This window comes from Micropterus dolomieu, linkage group LG14 (genome assembly GCF_021292245.1).
Source record: "Micropterus dolomieu isolate WLL.071019.BEF.003 ecotype Adirondacks linkage group LG14, ASM2129224v1, whole genome shotgun sequence".
In the NCBI taxonomy this organism is placed as follows: Eukaryota; Metazoa; Chordata; class Actinopteri; order Centrarchiformes; family Centrarchidae; genus Micropterus; species Micropterus dolomieu.
Genome location: NC_060163.1, coordinates 27277607 through 27296713, shown reverse-complemented (window position 1 = coordinate 27296713; position 19107 = coordinate 27277607). Strand labels below are relative to the sequence as shown.

Genomic DNA, 19107 nt, shown 5'->3' with positions numbered 1-19107 from the left:
CACGCACACGCACTCACACACACACGCACTCACACACACTCACACGCACACGCACTCACACTCACACGCACACGCACTCACACACACACGCACTCACACACACACGCACTCACACGCACTCACACACACACACACGCACTCACACACACACACACACACTCACACTCACACACACACACACACTCACACACACACACACACACACGCACTCACACACACTCACACACACGCACTCACACACTCACACACACTCACACACACACTCCACACACTCACACACACACTTTGTAGGACTGGTACAGATGAAACATTAATGGCTGTTCATACAAAACTATTATTATTATTATAAAATTATGGTTTTTAGTTCAGTTAAACTAATAATGATACGTAATATGCATAATAATAATAAAAACAGTCAAGGTGAACACATCTGACGAGCCCTCTTGTCATGGATAATTTATCAAGTGAAAGTAATGTATAGAAGGAGAAGACATACTTTATTAATGCCTCCAAGGGAAATTATTGTTATTAATATTTAACAGGGCTGAAAGATACTGGAAAATATACAATGCGATATGATTTTTGATATTAAAAGGAATTATTTTCATTGTTAATCTAATTGTCATTGAAACACACATTTAAGTGATTACGGAGGGATTTCTGCAGATCTGTCCCAAACTAAGATGTTGTCTGTAGAACATGACGTGTCGGCCAGGACATCAGTTATTTCATTTAAAACAGTATATTCTTAACACACATTTCAACTTTAACAAAATATTCCACCTCCTGCGTTTTTAAAATTGCGGTCGGCCATATTGCGATTTCTGTAAATTGTTCAGCCCTGTCGCCTCCTAACATTCAGGAGAAGATCCAGTCGCACGTTTTCAGTTTGCTTTTATTGGCATGTGGTGATAATTAGAAACACTGATCGTTGATTTAAGGCAGAACTGTGAAAGCTGCTGGTTCCAGATTTAATCCTTTTCTTTGTATAATTGTGATTTGTAGGAAAACAATCGTTAGCTCTAATGACAAAGCTGTGGTTTAGATATTGTTGTTCATTGCTAATGATTAATAATATAATAATGATCATGTGATTTAGACGTGACATTACGACCTCTGGTTTCTAACATCTTCTCGGAGTATCTAGACCTTTACTGTGAGATTCTGTCTGATAAAACTTCCATCTTTGTATTTTGCTCTTCAGGGGTGCGTCACCATCGAGGGGCCCGACACTGTGGTCCTGAAGGCTCCCAGGAGCTGTCAATCAAACCGACAGAATGAGAAGTCCCTCCCACAGACGGCACAGAGGTTCACCTTCACGCAGGTACGTCTGACATCACCGGTCCGTCTGCGCTGCGGCTTCGCTTTACAAACATGTTCATGTTGAACTCTGCTTGTTGTCGAGGTGTTCGAGCCGGAGGCCGGTCAGAGGAAGGTGTTCGAAGGCTCGGTTCGCGGGTTGGTCCGAGACGTTCTGCAGGGAGGAAACTGTCTGGTGTTCACCTACGGAGTCACCAACGCCGGAAAGACCTTCACATTCCTGGGTCAGAAACGCAACCTGTCGATCCGTCTCTTAGCTGTCTGAAAAAATAATTGATAATTAATAACAAGATTCTCCAGGTCCAAAACCCCTACAGGTGGTTCAGAGCTCAGCAGCCCGTCTGGTTTCTGATCAGCCCAGAAGGACTCATGTCCCTCCGTTACTCAGTGACCTCCACTGGCTCCCCGGGGCCTCCAGAATCAAATCCAATATTGTAAAGCGAGTGAACACATTTGGTACCACGCCGGTCTCTCGTCTGATAGGCTACGTCATTAACAAGCCTCCTCCGCCTGCGGCGCCCCTGCTGCTGTAAGATCGAGTCGCGGGTGGAAAAATCCAGAAGACGAGTTCTGTGTGTTTTGGTCGACGTTATAAAACAGTAAGCAGACAGGAAGAGGCGGGGCCAGCAGGTGTGTTTGCAGTAGAGGTGTAGGTGAGTGAGTAAACACTCAGGTGGAGAGTGAAGTACAATTAAACTGGTTAAGTAGTAACTGCAATACTCACCGTGAGCTCATTCAGCTGTTCGCTCACTGACCAGTCAGCTGGTTTCTTAAAAGATCCGTGAACGTTGTTTCGTAGGAGATTAGAGAAAGCTGATTTGCTCAGGCAGGTTTCTCCTGTTGGGCGTGTGAGCAGGATGACGGAGATCGTTACACAGCCGTGTGTCCGACAGCCGCCTCAGGGAGTCTCAGTTTGGGTTCGCCTGAGCTGCGTCCTCTCCCTGCTCCGTCAGTTAAAATAAGACTTTCAGAATAAGGTCGGTGCAGGAGAGGAACCTGATCCCAGACCTGCTGCATGTACACAAATTTATAGGTCGCCGTAAACGCCTTCTCACATTACCTGGTTTCTCTGAGTGACCCGCTCACTGGCGGTGTGCAGCGGAACAGGCTGACGGGGTCACATTGTTAGTACGGGGTCTGACAGCATGATGGAAAGGAGCCCTGCAGAGAGACCGTTGAACCACAAACATTCGAAGCCACTAATGTTGGCCCACTTGCTGTCCTGGTCTGACCGTCTGCCTCTCCTCCCGTCCGCCTCTCAGGTCCGGACCACGACTCAGGCCTGTTGCCCAGGTCTCTGTCGGTCATCTTTAACAGCATTGAAGGTCGCCTGTACGGCCGGTCCGATCTGAAGCCTCAGCGCTGCAGAGACGTCAGCAGGCTGACTCCAGACCAGCAGGCGGCGGAGATCAGCAGCAAGAGGAACCTGCTGAGGCTGCTGAAAGAGGTCGGGCCTGGAAAACAGAACAGGTGTGTCCACGGTGTGAGGATGTGGTGTCAACTGGTGTCTCCTCTTTGTCTCCGCAGAGCGACAGAAACCAGACGTCCGGAAGATCCGCTTTCCTCGACGGTCAGTGATTTTCTTACTCTGGAGTGCGATCGGCCGCTTCAGCACGTGACGCTTTAACCCGAGTACTCACCGTCTCTCTGTGTGCTCAGGCTCGTCTCTCAGCAGCGACAGCAGCCTGAACGGCGTCTCTGAAGCCGACAGTTTCTGCCCGGACGTCGACTCAAACGTCCGTTTCTCCGTCTGGGTTTCCTTCTGTGAGATTTATAACGACAACATCCACGACCTGCTGGAACAGGTAACGCGCGGCTCGCCTGGAGCCAGAGCTCGGACCGGACACGGCGTCCTCACTGATTGATCGTCTCACTGATCTGTGCAGGTTCCCGGCGGACACCACAGGAGGACGGTGCTGCGTCTGTCTCAGGACGTGAAGGGGAACTCCTTCATCAAAGGTTTGTGTCTTCAGTCCAAACTGGATGTGCGGACGAGGTTTAGTCAAGAGACGGATTTGAATCCAGTCCTTCAGATTGGACCTCACGCAAAGCAGGGTTTGGTATCAAGAACCGGTTCCAAGTGGGAACTGTGGTTTCCTATCCATCCTTCCTTCTTTCCTTCCTTATTTACTCCTTCCTTCCTTCCTTCCTTATTTACTCCTTCCTTTCTTCTTTCCTTCCTTCCTTCCTTATTTGCTGACTTACTCCTTTCTTCCTTCCTTACTGACTCCTTTCATCCTTCCTTCCTTCCTTACTCCTTCCTTCCTTCCTTATTTGCTGACTTACTCCTTTCTTCCTTCCTTACTTACTTACTTACTTACTGACTCCTTTCTACCTTCCTTCCTTTCTTATTCCTTTCTTCCTTACTTACTTACTGACTCCTTTCTACCTTCCTTCCTTCCTTCCTTATTTGCTGAATTACTCCTTTCTTCCTTCCTTACTTACTGACTCCTTTCATCCTTCCTTCCTTCCTTACTCCTTCCTTCCTTCCTTATTTGCTGACTTACTCCTTTCTTCCTTCCTTACTTACTTACTTATTGACTCCTTTCTACCTTCCTTCCTTCCTTCCTTCCTTCCTTATTCCTTTCTTCCTTCCTTACTTACTGACTCCTTTCATCCTTCCTTCCTTCCTTACTCCTTCCTTCCTTCCTTATTTGCTGACTTACTCCTTCCTTCCTTCCTTCCTTCCTTCCTTCCTTCCTTACTTCCTTCCTTACTTACTTACTGACTCCTTTCTACCTTCCTTCCCTCCTTCCTTACTCCTTTCTTACTTACTTACTGACTCCTTTCTACCTTCCTTCCTTCCTTCCTTACTCCTTTCTTACTTACTTACTGACTCCTTTCTTCCTTCCTTCCTTAATCCTTTCTTCCTTCCTTACTTACTTACTTACTGACTCATTTCTACCTTCCTTCCTTCCTTCCTTATTCCTTTCTTCCTTACTTACTTACTGACTCATTTCTACCTTCCTTCCTTCCTTCCTTATTCCTTTCTTCCTTACTTACTTACTGACTCCTTTCTACCTTCCTTCCTTCCTTCCTTATTCCTTTCTTCCTTACTTACTTACTGACTCCTTTCATCCTTCCTTCCTTCCTTGATCCTTTCATCCTTCCTTCCTTCCTTCCTTACTCCTTCCTTCCTTCCTTATTTGCTGACTTACTCCTTTCTTTCTTCCTTCCTTCCTTACTTACTTACTTACTTACTTACTTACTTACTCCTTTCTACCTTCCTTCCTTCCTTCCTTACTCCTTTCTTACTTACTTACTGACTCCTTTCTACCTTCCTTCCTTCCTTCCTTCCTTATTTGCTGACTTACTCCTTTCTTCCTTCCTTACTTACTGACTCCTTTCATCCTTCCTTCCTTCCTTACTCCTTCCTTCCTTCCTTATTTGCTGACTTACTCCTTTCTTCCTTCCTTACTTACTTACTTACTGACTCCTTTCTACCTTCCTTCCTTCCTTATTTACTCCTTACTTACTTACTTACTGACTCCTTTCTTCCTTCCTTCCTTCCTTCCTTCCTTCCTTCCTTAATCCTTTCTTCCTTCCTTACTTACTTACTTACTGACTCCTTTCTACCTTCCTTCCTTCCTTCCTTATTCCTTTCTTCCTTCCTTACTCCTTCCTTACTTACTTACTCCTTCCTTCCTTATTCCTTTCTTCCTTACTTACTTACTGACTCCTTTCTACCTTCCTTCCTTCCTTCCTTCCTTAATCCTTTCTTCCTTCCTTACTTACTTACTTACTGACTCCTTTCTACCTTCCTTCCTTATTCCTTTCTTCCTTACTTACTTACTGACTCCTTTCTACCTTCCTTCCTTCCTTATTTACTCCTTACTTACTTACTGACTCCTTTCTACCTTCCTTCCTTCCTTATTTACTCCTTACTTACTTACTGACTCCTTTCTACCTTCCTTTCTTCCTTATTTACTCCTTACTTACTTACTTACTGACTCCTTTCTTCCTTCCTTACTTACTTACTTACTGACTCCTTTCTACCTTGCTTCCTTCCTTCCTTATTCCTTTCTTCCTTACTTACTTACTGACTCCTTTCTACCTTCCTTCCTTCCTTCCTTATTCCTTTCTTCCTTACTTACTTACTGACTCCTTTCTACCTTCCTTCCTTCCTTCCTTCCTTAATCCTTTCTTCCTTACTTACTTACTGACTCCTTTCTACCTTCCTTCCTTATTCCTTTCTTCCTTACTTACTTACTGACTCCTTTCATCCTTCCTTCCTTCCTTCCTTCCTTATTTGCTGACTTACTCCTTTCTTTCTTCCTTCCTTCCTTACTTACTGACTCCTTTCTACCTTCCTTACTCCTTTCTTACTTACTTACTGACTCCTTTCTACCTTCCTTCCTTCCTTCCTTCCTTACTCCTTTCTTACTTACTTACTGACTCCTTCCTACCTTCCTTCCTTCCTTATTTACTCCTTCCTTCCTTACTTACTGACTCCTTTCTACCTTCCTTCCTTCCTTCCTTCCTTATTCCTTTCTTCCTTCCTTACTTACTGACTCCTTTCATCCTTCCTTACTCCTTCCTTCCTTCCTTATTTGCTGACTTACTCCTTTCTTTCTTCCTTCCTTCCTTACTTACTGACTCCTTTCTACCTTCCTTCCTTCCTTCCTTCCTTACTCCTTTCTTACTTACTTACTGACTCCTTCCTTCCTTCCTTCCTTCCTTCCTTCCTTTCTTCCTTCCTTACTTACTGACTCCTTTCTACCTTCCTTCCTTCCTTCCTTCCTTCCTTCCTTTCTACCTTCCTTACTTACTGACTCCTTTCATCCTTCCTTCCTTCCTTACTCCTTCCTTCCTTCCTTATTTGCTGACTTACTCCTTTCTTCCTTCCTTACTTACTTACTGACTCCTTTCTACCTTCCTTCCTTCCTTCCTTCCTTACTCCTTTCTTACTTACTTACTGACTCCTTTCTACCTTACTTACTTACTTACTTACTTACTGACTCCTTTCTACCTTACTTTCTTACTTACTTACTGACTCCTTTCTACCTTCCTTCCTTCCTTATTTACTCCTTCCTTCCTTCCTTGATCCTTTCTTCCTTACTTACTGACTCCTTTCTACCTTCCTTCCTTCCTTATTTACTCCTTACTTACTTACTGACTCCTTTCTACCTTCCTTCCTTCCTTATTTACTCCTTACTTACTGACTCCTTTCTTCCTTCGTTGCTTACAGACTTACTCCTTTCTTCCTTAGTGACGTACTCCTTCCTTCCTTATTTACTCCTTACTTACTTACTGACTCCTTTCTACCTTCCTTCCTTCCTTATTTACTCCTTACTTACTGACTCCTTTCTTCCTTCGTTGCTTACAGACTTACTCCTTTCTTCCTTAGTGACGTACTCCTTCCTTCCTTCCTTACTCCTTCCTTCCTTACTTACTCCTTCCTTCCTTCCTTCCTTACTTACTCCTTCCTTCCTTCCTTCCTCCTTACTTCCTTCCTTACTTTCTCCTTCCTTCCTCCTTACTTACTTTCTCCTTCCTCCTTCCTTCCTCCTTCCTTACTTTCTCCTTCCTTCCTCCTTACTTACTTTCTCCTTACTTCCTCCTTACTTCCTTTCTCCTTACTTCTTCCTTTCTTACTCCTTACTTCTTCCTTCTTTTCTTACTTCTTCCTTCCTTTCTTACTCCTTACTTACTTACTCCTTCCTTCCTTCCTCCTTCCTTCCTCCTTACTTACTTACTTACTCCTTCCTTCCTCTTTACTTACTGACTTACTTTCTTACTTACTCCTTCGTTCCTCCTTCCTTCCTCCTGACTTACTTCCTCCTTCCTTCCTCCTGACTTACTTACTCCTTCCTTCCTCTTTACTTACTTACTGACTTACTTACTTACTCCTTCCTTCCTCTTTACTTACTTACTGACTTACTTACTTACTCCTTCCTTCCTCTTTACTTACTTACTGACTTACTTACTTACTCCTTCCTTCCTCTTTACTTACTTACTGACTTACTTACTTACTCCTTCGTTCCTCCTTCCTTCCTCCTGACTTACTTCCTCCTTCCTTCCTCCTGACTTACTTCCTCCTTCCTTCCTCCTTACTTACTTCCTCCTTCCTTCCTCCTTACTTACTTCCTCCTTCCTTCCTCCTTACTTACTTACTTACTTACTCCTTCCTTCCTCTTTACTTACTTACTGACTTACTTACTTACTCCTTCCTTCTACATCACGATCAATAACACCCAGCGTGAGGAAGGAAGGAGGAACTCCTTACTGACTTACTTACTTACTCCTTCCTTCCTCTTTACTTACTTACTTACTCCTTCGTTCCTCCTTACTTACTTCCTCCTTCCTTCCTACTTACTTACTTCCTCCTTCCTTCCTCCTTACTTACTTACTTACTTACTCCTTCCTTCCTATTTACTTACTTACTGACTTACTTACTTACTTCCTCCTTACTTACTCCTTCCTTCCTCCTTACTTACTCCTCCCTTCCTCTTTAGTTACTTACTGACTTACTTACTTACTCCTTCCTTCCTCTTTACTTACTTACTGACTTACTTACTTACTCCTTCGTTCCTCCTTACTTACTTCCTCCTTCCTTCCTCCTTACTTACTTACTTACTCCTTCCTTCCTCTTTACTTACTTACTGACTTACTTACTTACTCCTTCATTCCTCCTTCCTTCCTCCTTACTTACTTCCTCCTTCCTTCCTCCTTACTTACTTACTCCTTCCTTCCTCTTTACTTACTTACTGACTTACTTACTTACTCCTTCGTTCCTCCTTCCTTCCTCCTTACTTACTTCCTCCTTCCTTCCTCCTTACTGACTTACTTACTCCTTCCTTCCTCTTTACTTACTTACTGACTGACTTACTTACTCCTTCCTTCCTCCCTCCTTACTTACTCCTTCCTTCCTCTTTACTTACTTACTGACTTACTTACTTACTCCTTCCTTCCTCTTTACTTACTTACTGACTTACTTACTTACTCCTTCCTTCCTCCTTCCTTCCTCCTTACTTACTCCTTCCTTCCTCTTTACTTACTGACTTACTTACTCCTTCCTTCCTCTTTACTTACTGACTTACTTACTTACTCCTTCCTTCCTCTTTACTTACTTACTTACTCCTTTCTTCCTCTTTACTTACTTACTTACTCCTTCCTTCCTCTTTACTTACTTACTTACTCCTTTCTTCCTCTTTACTTACTTACTTACTCCTTCCTTCCTCTTTACTTACTTACTTACTCCTTTCTTCCTCTTTACTTACTTACTTACTCCTTCCTTCCTCTTTACTTACTTACTTACTCCTTCCTTCCTCTTTACTTACTTACTTCCTCCTTCCTTCCTCCTTACTTACTTACTTACTCCTTCCTTCCTCTTTACTTACTTACTGACTTACTTACTTACTCCTTCCTTCCTCTTTACTTACTTACTTCCTCCTTCCTTCCTCCTTACTTACTTACTTACTCCTTCCTTCCTCTTTACTTACTTACTGACTTACTTACTTACTCCTTCCTTCCTCTTTACTTACTTACTTCCTCCTTCCTTCCTCCTTACTTACTTACTTACTCCTTCCTTCCTCTTTACTTACTTACTGACTTACTTACTTACTCCTTCCTTCCTCTTTACTTACTTACTTCCTCCTTCCTTCCTCCTTACTTACTTACTTACTCCTTCCTTCCTCTTTACTTACTTACTGACTTACTTACTTACTCCTTCCTTCCTCTTTACTTACTTACTTCCTCCTTCCTTCCTCCTTACTTACTTACTTACTCCTTCCTTCCTCTTTACTTACTTACTGACTTACTTACTTACTCCTTCCTTCCTCTTTACTTACTTACTTCCTCCTTCCTTCCTCCTTACTTACTTACTTACTCCTTCCTTCCTCTTTACTTACTTACTGACTTACTTACTTACTCCTTCCTTCCTCTTTACTTACTTACTTCCTCCTTTCTTCCTCTTTACTTACTTACTTACTCCTTCCTTCCTCTTTACTTACTTACTTACTCCTTCCTTCCTCTTTACTTACTTACTTCCTCCTTCCTTCCTCCTTACTTACTTACTTACTCCTTCCTTCCTCTTTACTTACTTACTGACTTACTTACTTACTCCTTCCTTCTACATCACGATCATTAACACCCAGCGTGAGGAAGGAAGGAGGAACTCCTTACTGACTTACTTACTTACTCCTTCCTTCTACATCACGATCATCAACACCCAGCGTGAGGAAGGAAGGAGGAACTCCTTACTGACTTACTTACTCCTTTTTCAACAGTCGTGTTGGTCTTTACATGACGGACAGGACGGTCAGTTTTATGTCATGATTTAAAAGGATTGTTCTGACAGATATTTTTGTGTGCTGCGTGTTTCAGACCTGCGGTGGGTCCAGGTGAACAGCTCCGAGGAGGCCTACAGAGTCATGAAAATCGGGAAGAAGAACCAGAGCTTCTCCTCCACCAGACTGAACCAGCTGTCCAGCAGGAGGTCAGCTGCCGCTCACTCAGTCCCTAACATTAGATCTGTCCGGGTCGGTCCTGATCCAGGAAGTCCAGCTGGAGGAACGGATTTAAAAGCACACGTGCTTATGAAACTGACAGCTAGCTGCATCAGCACAGTCTGCATCAGTCTGTGAGGAGTAATCAGGGTTTGTGTGTCTCCGCAGCCACAGCATCTTCTCCATCAGGATCCTCAGAGTGGACGACGTCGGCGTTCCCAGAGTCCTCGGCATCAGCGAGTAAGCTCGCCCTTCATTACCGCGGTTTGTTACCTCAGCGTGGCGGTCGGCCTTGCGGCGCTGGGTGTTAATGATCGTGGTGTGTGTGTGTGTGTGTGTGTGTGTGTGTGTGTTCAGGCTGGCGCTGTGCGACCTGGCCGGCTCCGAGAGATGCTCCCGGACTCACAACACCGGAGAGAGACTGAAGGAAGCGGGCAACATCAACAGCTCTCTGCTGACGCTGGGGAAGTGCATCAACGCCATGAGACTGAACCAGCACGCCAAGTACGCCGCCGCCACCATGTGTGTCTGTGTGTGGTATATCTGAAAGGATGTGAAACAGCTGATCTTACTCTCTGCAGGTTCCAGCACCACATCCCCTTCAGGGAGTCCAAGCTGACCCACTTCCTGCAGTTCTTCTTCTGTGGTGCCGGCCGGGTCTCAATGGTGGTCAACATCAACCAGAACCCGTCCTGCTTTGACGAGACGCTCAACGTCCTCAAGTTCTCCGCCCTCGCCCAGAAGGTCAGCGCGCGTGCGCACACACACACACACACACACACACACACACACACACACACACACACACACACACACACACACACACACACAGGTCGGGCAGCGGCTCTCTAATCTCGCAGGCGTGTTGGTTTAACGAAGGCGACGCCTCTCTGTCCAGGTGGTGGTAGTGAACTCCAGGCCCGCGGTCCTGGACGACGCCCCCCACAGGTCGGCCATGGAGCTGTCGATCATCATCGACGAGGCCGACCAGCGCAGGAACGTGTCTGGGCGGGGCAGGAAGAGCTCGCTGGTCGCCTGGGAAACGACCCTGGAAGACGTGCTGGAGGTTGAGGACGACGAGGAGGAGGAGGAGGAAGAGGAGGAGGAGGAGAGTGCGATGGAGGGAACTGTGCTGGAGGCCGGAGGTGAGGAAGACGAGGAGGAGGAAGAGGACCGGACGATGGAGGAAGAAGAGAAGGTAATGCTCTAATTGAAAGGTTTTGTAAAGATCGCTTCACTACACGGCCAACAGTATGTGGACAGGCGAGCAGAGAAACCAGCTCCATGGCGGGGTCGAGCAGAGCCGGTTTACATCATTTACAAATGTGTAATTTGAATTTTATTCATTTGGTTTTTGCTACTTTCAGCCCCAGATCTACAGTTTAGTCTCATTTTTGTCATCTGTCTGTGTCACATTATTGTTTTTTATTCGTTGATGAAAAATATAAAACATTTCAGTCTAATTTGCTCCTCCATAGTTTCAAAATGAACCGAAAATATTTTCACACATCACATTCATACGTTTCAAAGCTCTAACGTTGTGTCGTGCGGGCGCTGCTGTGAGCTCGCGCACTTTGGCATCCGACACAACAACAATAAAATGTTCGGGAAATTATTTATTTTCTATTCTTTGATTTAGGGTTGCTGGAAAAACATTAAATACATTTGTTGACTTTTGTTGCCGTTTCGTCTGCAGCTCTACAGTGGGGTCATGTTCAAACAGTTTACTGGAGTGCAAAGTTCTTCATAGATAGCCTCTTAATTTTGCACCAAATTAATGCATTTCACTTTAAAATGTACAAAATTTTCCGAGGTCCACCCACCATAGTCTCTTTAAATCCTGTGGGAAACACTGTCTTTAATGGAGGTCGTCGTTTTTAAAGGTCACTTCTTATTTAGTTTGTCTTGCTGCAGGAAAAAGGGTCGTTAACAGATCTTTATGTTTTGGTTGATGAGTGGACTCTGGTGGTGGAGAGCGTTTATGAGCTGCACCGTTTGAACTTGCAAGTCTTCATGATTCAGGAAGGTGTGAAATTAAATCTGAGTATAAAAAGGGTTTTCCCTGCAGAGTCTCCGATAGTTTCAGTTCATCGTTGTGTAAAATCTTCACACTTCAGAGAAAGTAATCTTTCCTAAATTGTAATTTCTGATCAGTAACGTTTGTTGTTCTGTAACTTGTTTTGACTTGTCGTGGTGTTCTGTGTGTGCAGCCGGACCGAGAGGCAGCGCTGCGATTGGTTCTGGAGGCTCAGATCAGAGAGGAAGTCAGCACTGAGTTCATGGAGCTCTTCAACAAGATGGAGAAAGACTACAGGTAACAGTCATGTGACCGGCTGCGAGGACACGTGAGGGGTAATGACTGTAACGATGGCGCCGGGGCCCTTTGTTTCTGAATTCCTGCTGCTAAACAGGAAGTGGTTAACCAGAGTTCCTGCTTCTACTTTTCTCTCCTACGTCTTACTTACAGTTCAGTCCCGAGTCCAGAACCATTTACACTGTAATGTGTCTCTGGTTTAATGGCCAGGTACGTGTCCACATACTAGGAATCCAGTCTTACAGTGTCTGGATACTGTAACAGTGTCGTCAGCGTAGTGCAACGACGCTGGACTAAACATTTTGATCTTATTATCAGGGCCAAACCGTGGCGGGTAACGGTCACTCCCATGAGCCACTTAGGCGTGTTGACATATTGTAGTGTTTTCAAAATGCATCTGAAATAACAAATGAATTGCAATTTGAAGACACTACAACTCCCATGAGTACTGCCTGCGCATAGTGTTTGCTCATTGGTCCATTCGTGAAGCCTCTTGAAACACTGTAAACAAGAAGACGCTGTGGAGATTAAAGTCACAGGCCGGCCGGCGGAGCGAGGGCTGTTTAACCTGCTGTTAATTATCAACTTCACCAGCGGCAGCGATGAGGAAGCGACCTTTTCTAATAGCAGGAGACTGACTCTGTCCCGCAGTAACGCCGCGCGATGGTGCGCGCTCTAAATATGGAAAACGGGAACTGGTCGCACGCACGAGAGAAAAGGCAGAGCGGAGACGGAGAGGCAGGAGGAAAGTGTCTGTAAAGGCTGTAACATTACAGAGATCTTCCTGATCCAGGGACGTGGAGTTCCTAGTGGCAGGGCTGCCCTCGCATCACATCGTTTCTACGTCTTAATAAAAGTGCTCGCGCGTTTGTGCGGGAACAGTGAGGAAAATAAAGAGCTGCGAACTCGTTTCAGGTGGACGCTGTTACTCAGAGCTTCATGATGAGGAACATAAACCCAGTCAACCAACTATCCAGAGTGGGCCTACAGAATATTTTAATCCTGTTGCCTTAATTTATTCTTTGCTCTTTGTTTCTAATGCAGAACATTTATTACAGCTTTACTGCTGTTACGAATAAACAGAGTTTCTGATGCAGCACTTTCATTACTTTCCACAGCCTTATCAGACCTAATGATGATATTAGTACATTTAAGCAGCTTCAATCATAAAAAACAACATAAATGTGGCTAGTAAAAAAAAACTAAACTAGTAACTTTGGTAAATCACTGGTGAGCAAAAAGTTAATATCAAGTTATTATGTAGGCGGATGTGATGGAGTATTTTCACACCTGCTGAATTACAAAATGACAAACATGCTGTTAATAAAACACGATAGGCTCCAATAGGCTCGTGTTCGGTATGAAACAGGAAGACGTTCAGTTTGTTTCCTCTCTGCTTCAGCGAGCGTCTGGAGAAGGAGAGGGAGATCCTGGAGGAGCGAGCCGAGAAGAGAGTCGAGATCCTGAAGAACCTGGTCAGCAAGACGGTCGACCTGTCAACCGTCGGCGCCGACACCAGCAAGGTGACGCTTGTTTCATTATCGCCACTGTATTTCTTCTCGCCGCTGGGGATCATGAGCGATTGATAACAGTATCGGTTGGTGTTTGTTAGGAGGAGCAGGCGACTGTGTTGGAGGGAATCATCAGCTCGCTGACTGAAGACCTGCAGAAGGTCAGAGAGGACGCTCAGAGCGTTCAACGCTGCCTGACGGAGCACGGCCACGCCACAGGTAACGTACAGCGCTGCACGCCGAGACGGCTGAGGTCACCTGACGGAGCAGGTGTTTAACCTGTAAAGCCTGTGTTCTGTCATCAGTCTCGCCAGTCCTGGAGGAGGAGATCTCGAGGCTGCAGGAGGAAAACCGCAAGAAAGAGGAAACCATCTGCGAGCTGAGAGAGAGGGAGGAGAGGAGGAGGGGGCTGGAGGAGGAGCTGAGGAGACGGGAGGAGGAGGTGGAGGAGCTGAAGAAGGAGCAGCTCCTGCTGGAGCAGAACGTGCAGAAGCTGACGGGTAGGAGCTGAACCTTCAAAGGAGTCCTCATGTTACTGTCGGATGTGACCGAGGCTTAAAATCAGGAGGTCGGCGGATTTAAAGAACCTCAGATTTCCCCCGTTCTGATTGGTTCCAACAGTTTTCTGTATGTGGTCATGTGCTCCAGAAGCAGAACATCGATGTTCAATATGTCGCCAGGAAAGAGCTTTTTCAGGTGTGAAGGCAAATTCAGCTTGTCTGGTTTTGACTAGGGTTAGTACGGCGTAGAGCACGTGGCAGATTCTGCGCAGAAGTATAAGTCAGACTTCTTCTTTTCGTTAACCTCTTAACATTCCAGCGGCCCGTCAGGTCATAAGATCCACCGTCTGAAAGCTAAAATCCTCGTGATTCGACCGACCATTTCAAGATACGATCACCATAGCGAGTCCAATCGGCGCCTCTGTCAGACCAGCCAGCACAAACAAAAGTGACGCGACTCACAGTAACTTAATCCACCGATCGATTATATTCCAACAGAAACGGTCTTGTTACGCTGTCAAAGGTCCAGACGATCCAATCCAGTAAAAACATTTAGTCTAGTAAAGTAAATCCTCGGGGCTGCCGCATCGCTTCAGATTCACCGGCAGACGCAGCTCGTACGTCATTATAACCGTAATAACTCTGATTTGAATGTTAAACAACTACGACAGCTTGTAGTCAGATTAGCCGCTGAACTCTGACCTTTCGACTGACAGCTGGTCCGACCCAGTAGTAGGTCACGTGTCCCTTTCACAGCCTACAGCAGCCAATGAGAGCCCGCGCTGTAAGGAAGGGCCGGCCCCTCTTATTTCCTGGGTAGGACGAGCCAATTGCAACCAGCTGTGCCGATGACTGGCGCTTCCTGTAGCCAATAAGATTCTGACAATAACGATATCCAGCTTTAAGTAGGAAGTTCATGATCTACCAGCGAAAAAGCTGCGGGGCTGCTTTAGAAAAAATACGCTGAGACAGACTCTCAGAAAAACCTGTGGACAACAGTCATTGTTCATGGTGTTGGTATGAAATGTAAACTTGTTCTAGGCTTTCTGCTGCGGCCCTGCAGTGTTTCCCAGCTGTAGCTGTCTGCAGGCATTTGTTAGCAAACATTTTCAAGCGGAAATGAAAAATCTATTAGTTTAAACTTGTATAAATCAGTTCCAGTAGCTCTTACAGTCATTCAGACTTTTGGGTCAGACTCTCCAGAGTGTCTCTTTCAGAGAAACCAGGCAGATACTCCAGATGGTTCAAGAACTACATTCAGTTTACTCTGGATCTGCCTTGAAGAGGCGTTTTGCAGGAATGTTAGAGGTTAAAGGGGAAGACGCTGCAGGGCCAACGGTCTGTGGACACCCGGTGGAACGACCACACGGGGACGGATCTTCAGCTCTGTAACGACTTTGTTTGCCCCCCGTAGATCTGGACCAGTGTCCAAACTGTGCGTCTGTGTTTTCGTCTCTGGAGTCGGAGCAGAGGGAAACATCCAGACTGACGAAGGAGAACAAAGCTCTGGTTAACGGCATCTTCCAGCTGCAGACAGAGGTACTGCTACACTCAGTGGCCACTTTATTAGGTACGCCCAGCTAACGGCGGCCCTGAAGTTAACACGTCTCAAACACAAACTGAACCTCGTACCCGTCATGAACTCTCATTCATTCATTCGGCCGTCTGCACCTGAAACATGCTAAAACTGTTCTGTTTCCAGATGACGAGTCTCCAGGCGCAGCTCAAAGAGCAGACTGACAGGTGTGACAGCCTATCAGAGCGGCTCAGCGCTGCAAAGGCCCGCCTCCTGGACCTGGAGAGCCAATCGGAGGAGAAGGCCAACACCATCAGCAGTCTGACACAAGAAGTGGAGCGTCTGAGACGTGAACTCAAGGTTGTTGCCGCTCTGTTGTCTTTGATCGATCTGTTGTTAATGAAGCTAGTCTGTTAATCACTGTGAAGTAGGACAGGTACTGATCAGCTGGAATCATGCGGGCTGAGCGTCTGAACACGCCGGCTGAAAAACAACATGAGCAGCAGTGTTAGTGGATGATTGACTGACTGACTGGTTGATTCAGGAGGAAGAGGCGGGACAGAGCAGCAGCAGCAGTGTTTTCCACGCCACCATAGAGGAGCTGAAGAAGGAGGGCCTGGCAGCGCTGGAGAGGTCGGCTCAGAAATCCCAACAGATCCAAGATCTGCAGAGAGAAAAGATGCAGCTGGAGGAGACTCTGTCTCACAGGTGGGCAGCTTTTCAATACTGTTTTACTGATCCGCAAACAGCAGCTGGTTCACCGTCAACACATGTTGTCCTTCCCTCTGAAGTGAGAACAGGTGTGTCGAGCTCAGGGAGGAGTTAGCCAATCAGAAGGCAGAATCCTCGCGTCAGCTCCAGAGCCTGAGGGCGGAGCTTGAGTCGGAGGGCGGAGCTCTGCGAGGGAGACTGGAGGAGCAGAAGAGAAACCAGGAGAGGAGAAGGAAGGTGAGAAGATGGAGATCAGAAGAAGAGTTGGGGAGAGGGCGGATAAAAACCTGTGATGTGTTCACGATGGATGATCTGTGTTTGTCTCAGAGCTGCAGCGAGTCGCGTCGGAGAAGGACAGACTGATAGAAGAAAGCCAGCGGCAGACGGAGACGCTGAGAAAAGGTATCTTCATCCCCTGAAACGGCCGAGAACATGAAGCTGACGAGCTGAAACTGAAGTCTTTGTTTCCTCCTCGTCAGAGCTGGAGCGTCTGCAGGAAGAGCTGCAGGGGAGGGAGGAGGAGGAGGAGAAGGAGAACAGGCAGGAGGAGGAGAAGGTGTCGGTGGTGGAGGAGCTGAAGGAGGAGCTCCAGAGACTCCAGGAGAGGAAGAGGGGGAGACAGCTGAAGCAGGAGGAGGCGGCGGTGGGGAGGAGGAGCAGGGAGTTTGATGCTGTACACAGAGAGCTGGAGAGACTGAAGGAGGAGAGAGAGAGAAACCTGCAGGTGGGCTGAGGTCACAGACCTGACTTTATTTGACTATTACTGAGCTGTAACTCGAACGCCATTTTAGAGAGTTTCTTTATTTCTCTGTTGATTTGATGAACAAAGGCATTAAAACGTGACACGTTCCTCTGGACTCGCTCCCTAAGGCCCGTGTCCACCAAAGCGTTTTTATTTTAAATTCTTTGCCATGGGAGCGCCACGTTTTTACAACATGGTAATAACGCCAGCAGCGTGATGAGGCGCTGAGCATTTATAATTTTTTTTTTTCTGTCCCCGAGAGTTGAAAAATGTTCCTCGTTGCAAAAAATCAACATGGCGGCGCCGTATAGGCCAAACTCGAGGCTTTAAAACCGCAGTCCACAAACCAACGGGTGACGTCACAATGATCACGCCCACTTCTTATATAAAGTCTGTGGTTTATTCACATCTATAAAGTCACACAAAGAGGAGCTACAGGAAGCCGTGTTAGATTCTCTTTCAGCTCACGTTTATTTACACGGCCGCTCTGGTTTAATCATTTCAGGCACGCAGACCATAACTACAAACTAACGGCTCATTAACGTTAGCGCTCCTCCGCTGTCTCCGCACGGCATTAGCTTTATGGCTAATTTAGCGACGGGCAGCATTAGCTGCAGTACGTGATTTGAAAAAGAGAAATGGGGGAGCGTTTGCTCAAACTGCTGCACTGTTTCAGAAATAAATCTATCACGCAAAGCTTTCAAAACCCAACTACCGTAACATTAAACTGCTGTGAGCCGGGAGAGGGCGGTGAAACACCGGAGGGTTTGCAAGTCCTGAAGGTTTTCAGGAGAGGAGAAGTGATGGGGTTGATTTTATTATAATTATTTAAGTGACAAAGGGCCGACTCACCGCGTTTCTACCTCCTCCGGTAGACTGCGGTCAGCTGGTTGTTTTCTTCTGTGGTGAGGCGGTGTTGTTAACAGAGGAGCTGCACAGCACCCTCTGGTGGGCAAACTATTCAACCCTCATGACAAGAGGGAAGGTTGTCGGTCTGTTTCTTTATCAGTGGTCACGTATCTGTTATAAACGCAGATGCCGATTAGCTCATCAGCTGGTCTCGAGACGACACTACCTAGTCAGTACACGGTGTACTGTCGGTATTCAACAATTGTTGTTTACTGAGATCTGAGACACTGGAGAAAATGTGTTGTTCATAAATTATATTAACTGATGATCACAAGTATGAACCTACTATGAAAAGGTCAGTTCATTTGGTGGCTGTGACACCTTTGACCTTTGACCTGTCTGCCCACAGCAGGACGTTCATGACTCTCCTCTGAGGTCCAACATGGCCGACCGGAAGAAAACCCCCAGAACTACAGGGAGGAAGAGGAAGAGCTGCGAGGTGGAGGTGTGTGAGGATCACTTTTACACTGATCTCACCTGATATCAGTTAGTCCTCAATGAAACCCCGACATGTGTCTGTGTTTCAGGGCCTGGTGTCCAGCGAGAACAAGAGAAACCGGGTGAGAGGAAACGCTCGAAACAACAAACAGGTGAGAAATCAAACACACCTGAAGGTTTTTCACCTCCTCTGTCACATGTGTGGTCACATGTCTCTGTGTCTCCACTCTTCTTCTGTGGTAAAGGAGAAGAGAGACGCGGCTCTTCAGAACATCAGAGAGTTGATCACCAAGTCTCCGTCCATCCTGGGCAGCAAAGGTCAGTGCGACTTTAAATTCATATAGAAAACTCCAGCCTGAACGCTTCTCCATTCAAACACTGAAGTTCAGTTTGTGCTTGTTCTCGTTTAGGCATCCTGGGGCTCGTTTAGGCATCCTGGGGCTCGTTTAGGCATCCTGGGGCTCGTTTAGGCATCCTGGGGCTCGTTTAGGCATCCTGGGGCTCGTTTAGGCATCCTGGGGGAGGGCTCGTTTAGGCATCCTGGGGGAGGGCTCGTTTAGGCATCCTGGGGGACGGCTCGTTTAGGCATCCTGGGGGACGGCTCGTTTAGGCAACCTGGGGGACGGCTCGTTTAGGCAACCTGGGGGACGGCACGTTTGGGCATCCTGGGGCTCGTTTAGGCATCCTGGGGCTCGTTTA

At 46.4% G+C, this 19107-nt stretch overlaps 1 protein-coding gene across 1 annotated transcript in view; it reads left to right on the top strand.

Moving 5' to 3' along the window:
• The window catches only part of LOC123983562 (kinesin-like protein KIF20A), a 22827-nt gene that overhangs the window by 1902 nt on the left and 1818 nt on the right, over positions 1-19107 (top strand). The window contains exons 4-27 of the mRNA XM_046069819.1: positions 1205-1324; positions 1406-1544; positions 2583-2767; positions 2848-2890; positions 2980-3125; positions 3207-3279; positions 9646-9757; positions 9936-10007; positions 10125-10271; positions 10349-10511; positions 10666-10965; positions 11978-12081; positions 13484-13604; positions 13694-13811; positions 13898-14092; positions 15507-15631; positions 15795-15968; positions 16153-16316; positions 16400-16556; positions 16649-16721; positions 16799-17043; positions 18320-18415; positions 18498-18560; positions 18654-18726. Of these exons, the coding sequence (XP_045925775.1) occupies positions 1205-1324; positions 1406-1544; positions 2583-2767; positions 2848-2890; positions 2980-3125; positions 3207-3279; positions 9646-9757; positions 9936-10007; positions 10125-10271; positions 10349-10511; positions 10666-10965; positions 11978-12081; positions 13484-13604; positions 13694-13811; positions 13898-14092; positions 15507-15631; positions 15795-15968; positions 16153-16316; positions 16400-16556; positions 16649-16721; positions 16799-17043; positions 18320-18415; positions 18498-18560; positions 18654-18726 (3208 nt within the window). The remainder of the gene's footprint in view (positions 1-1204; positions 1325-1405; positions 1545-2582; positions 2768-2847; positions 2891-2979; positions 3126-3206; positions 3280-9645; positions 9758-9935; positions 10008-10124; positions 10272-10348; positions 10512-10665; positions 10966-11977; positions 12082-13483; positions 13605-13693; positions 13812-13897; positions 14093-15506; positions 15632-15794; positions 15969-16152; positions 16317-16399; positions 16557-16648; positions 16722-16798; positions 17044-18319; positions 18416-18497; positions 18561-18653; positions 18727-19107) is intronic.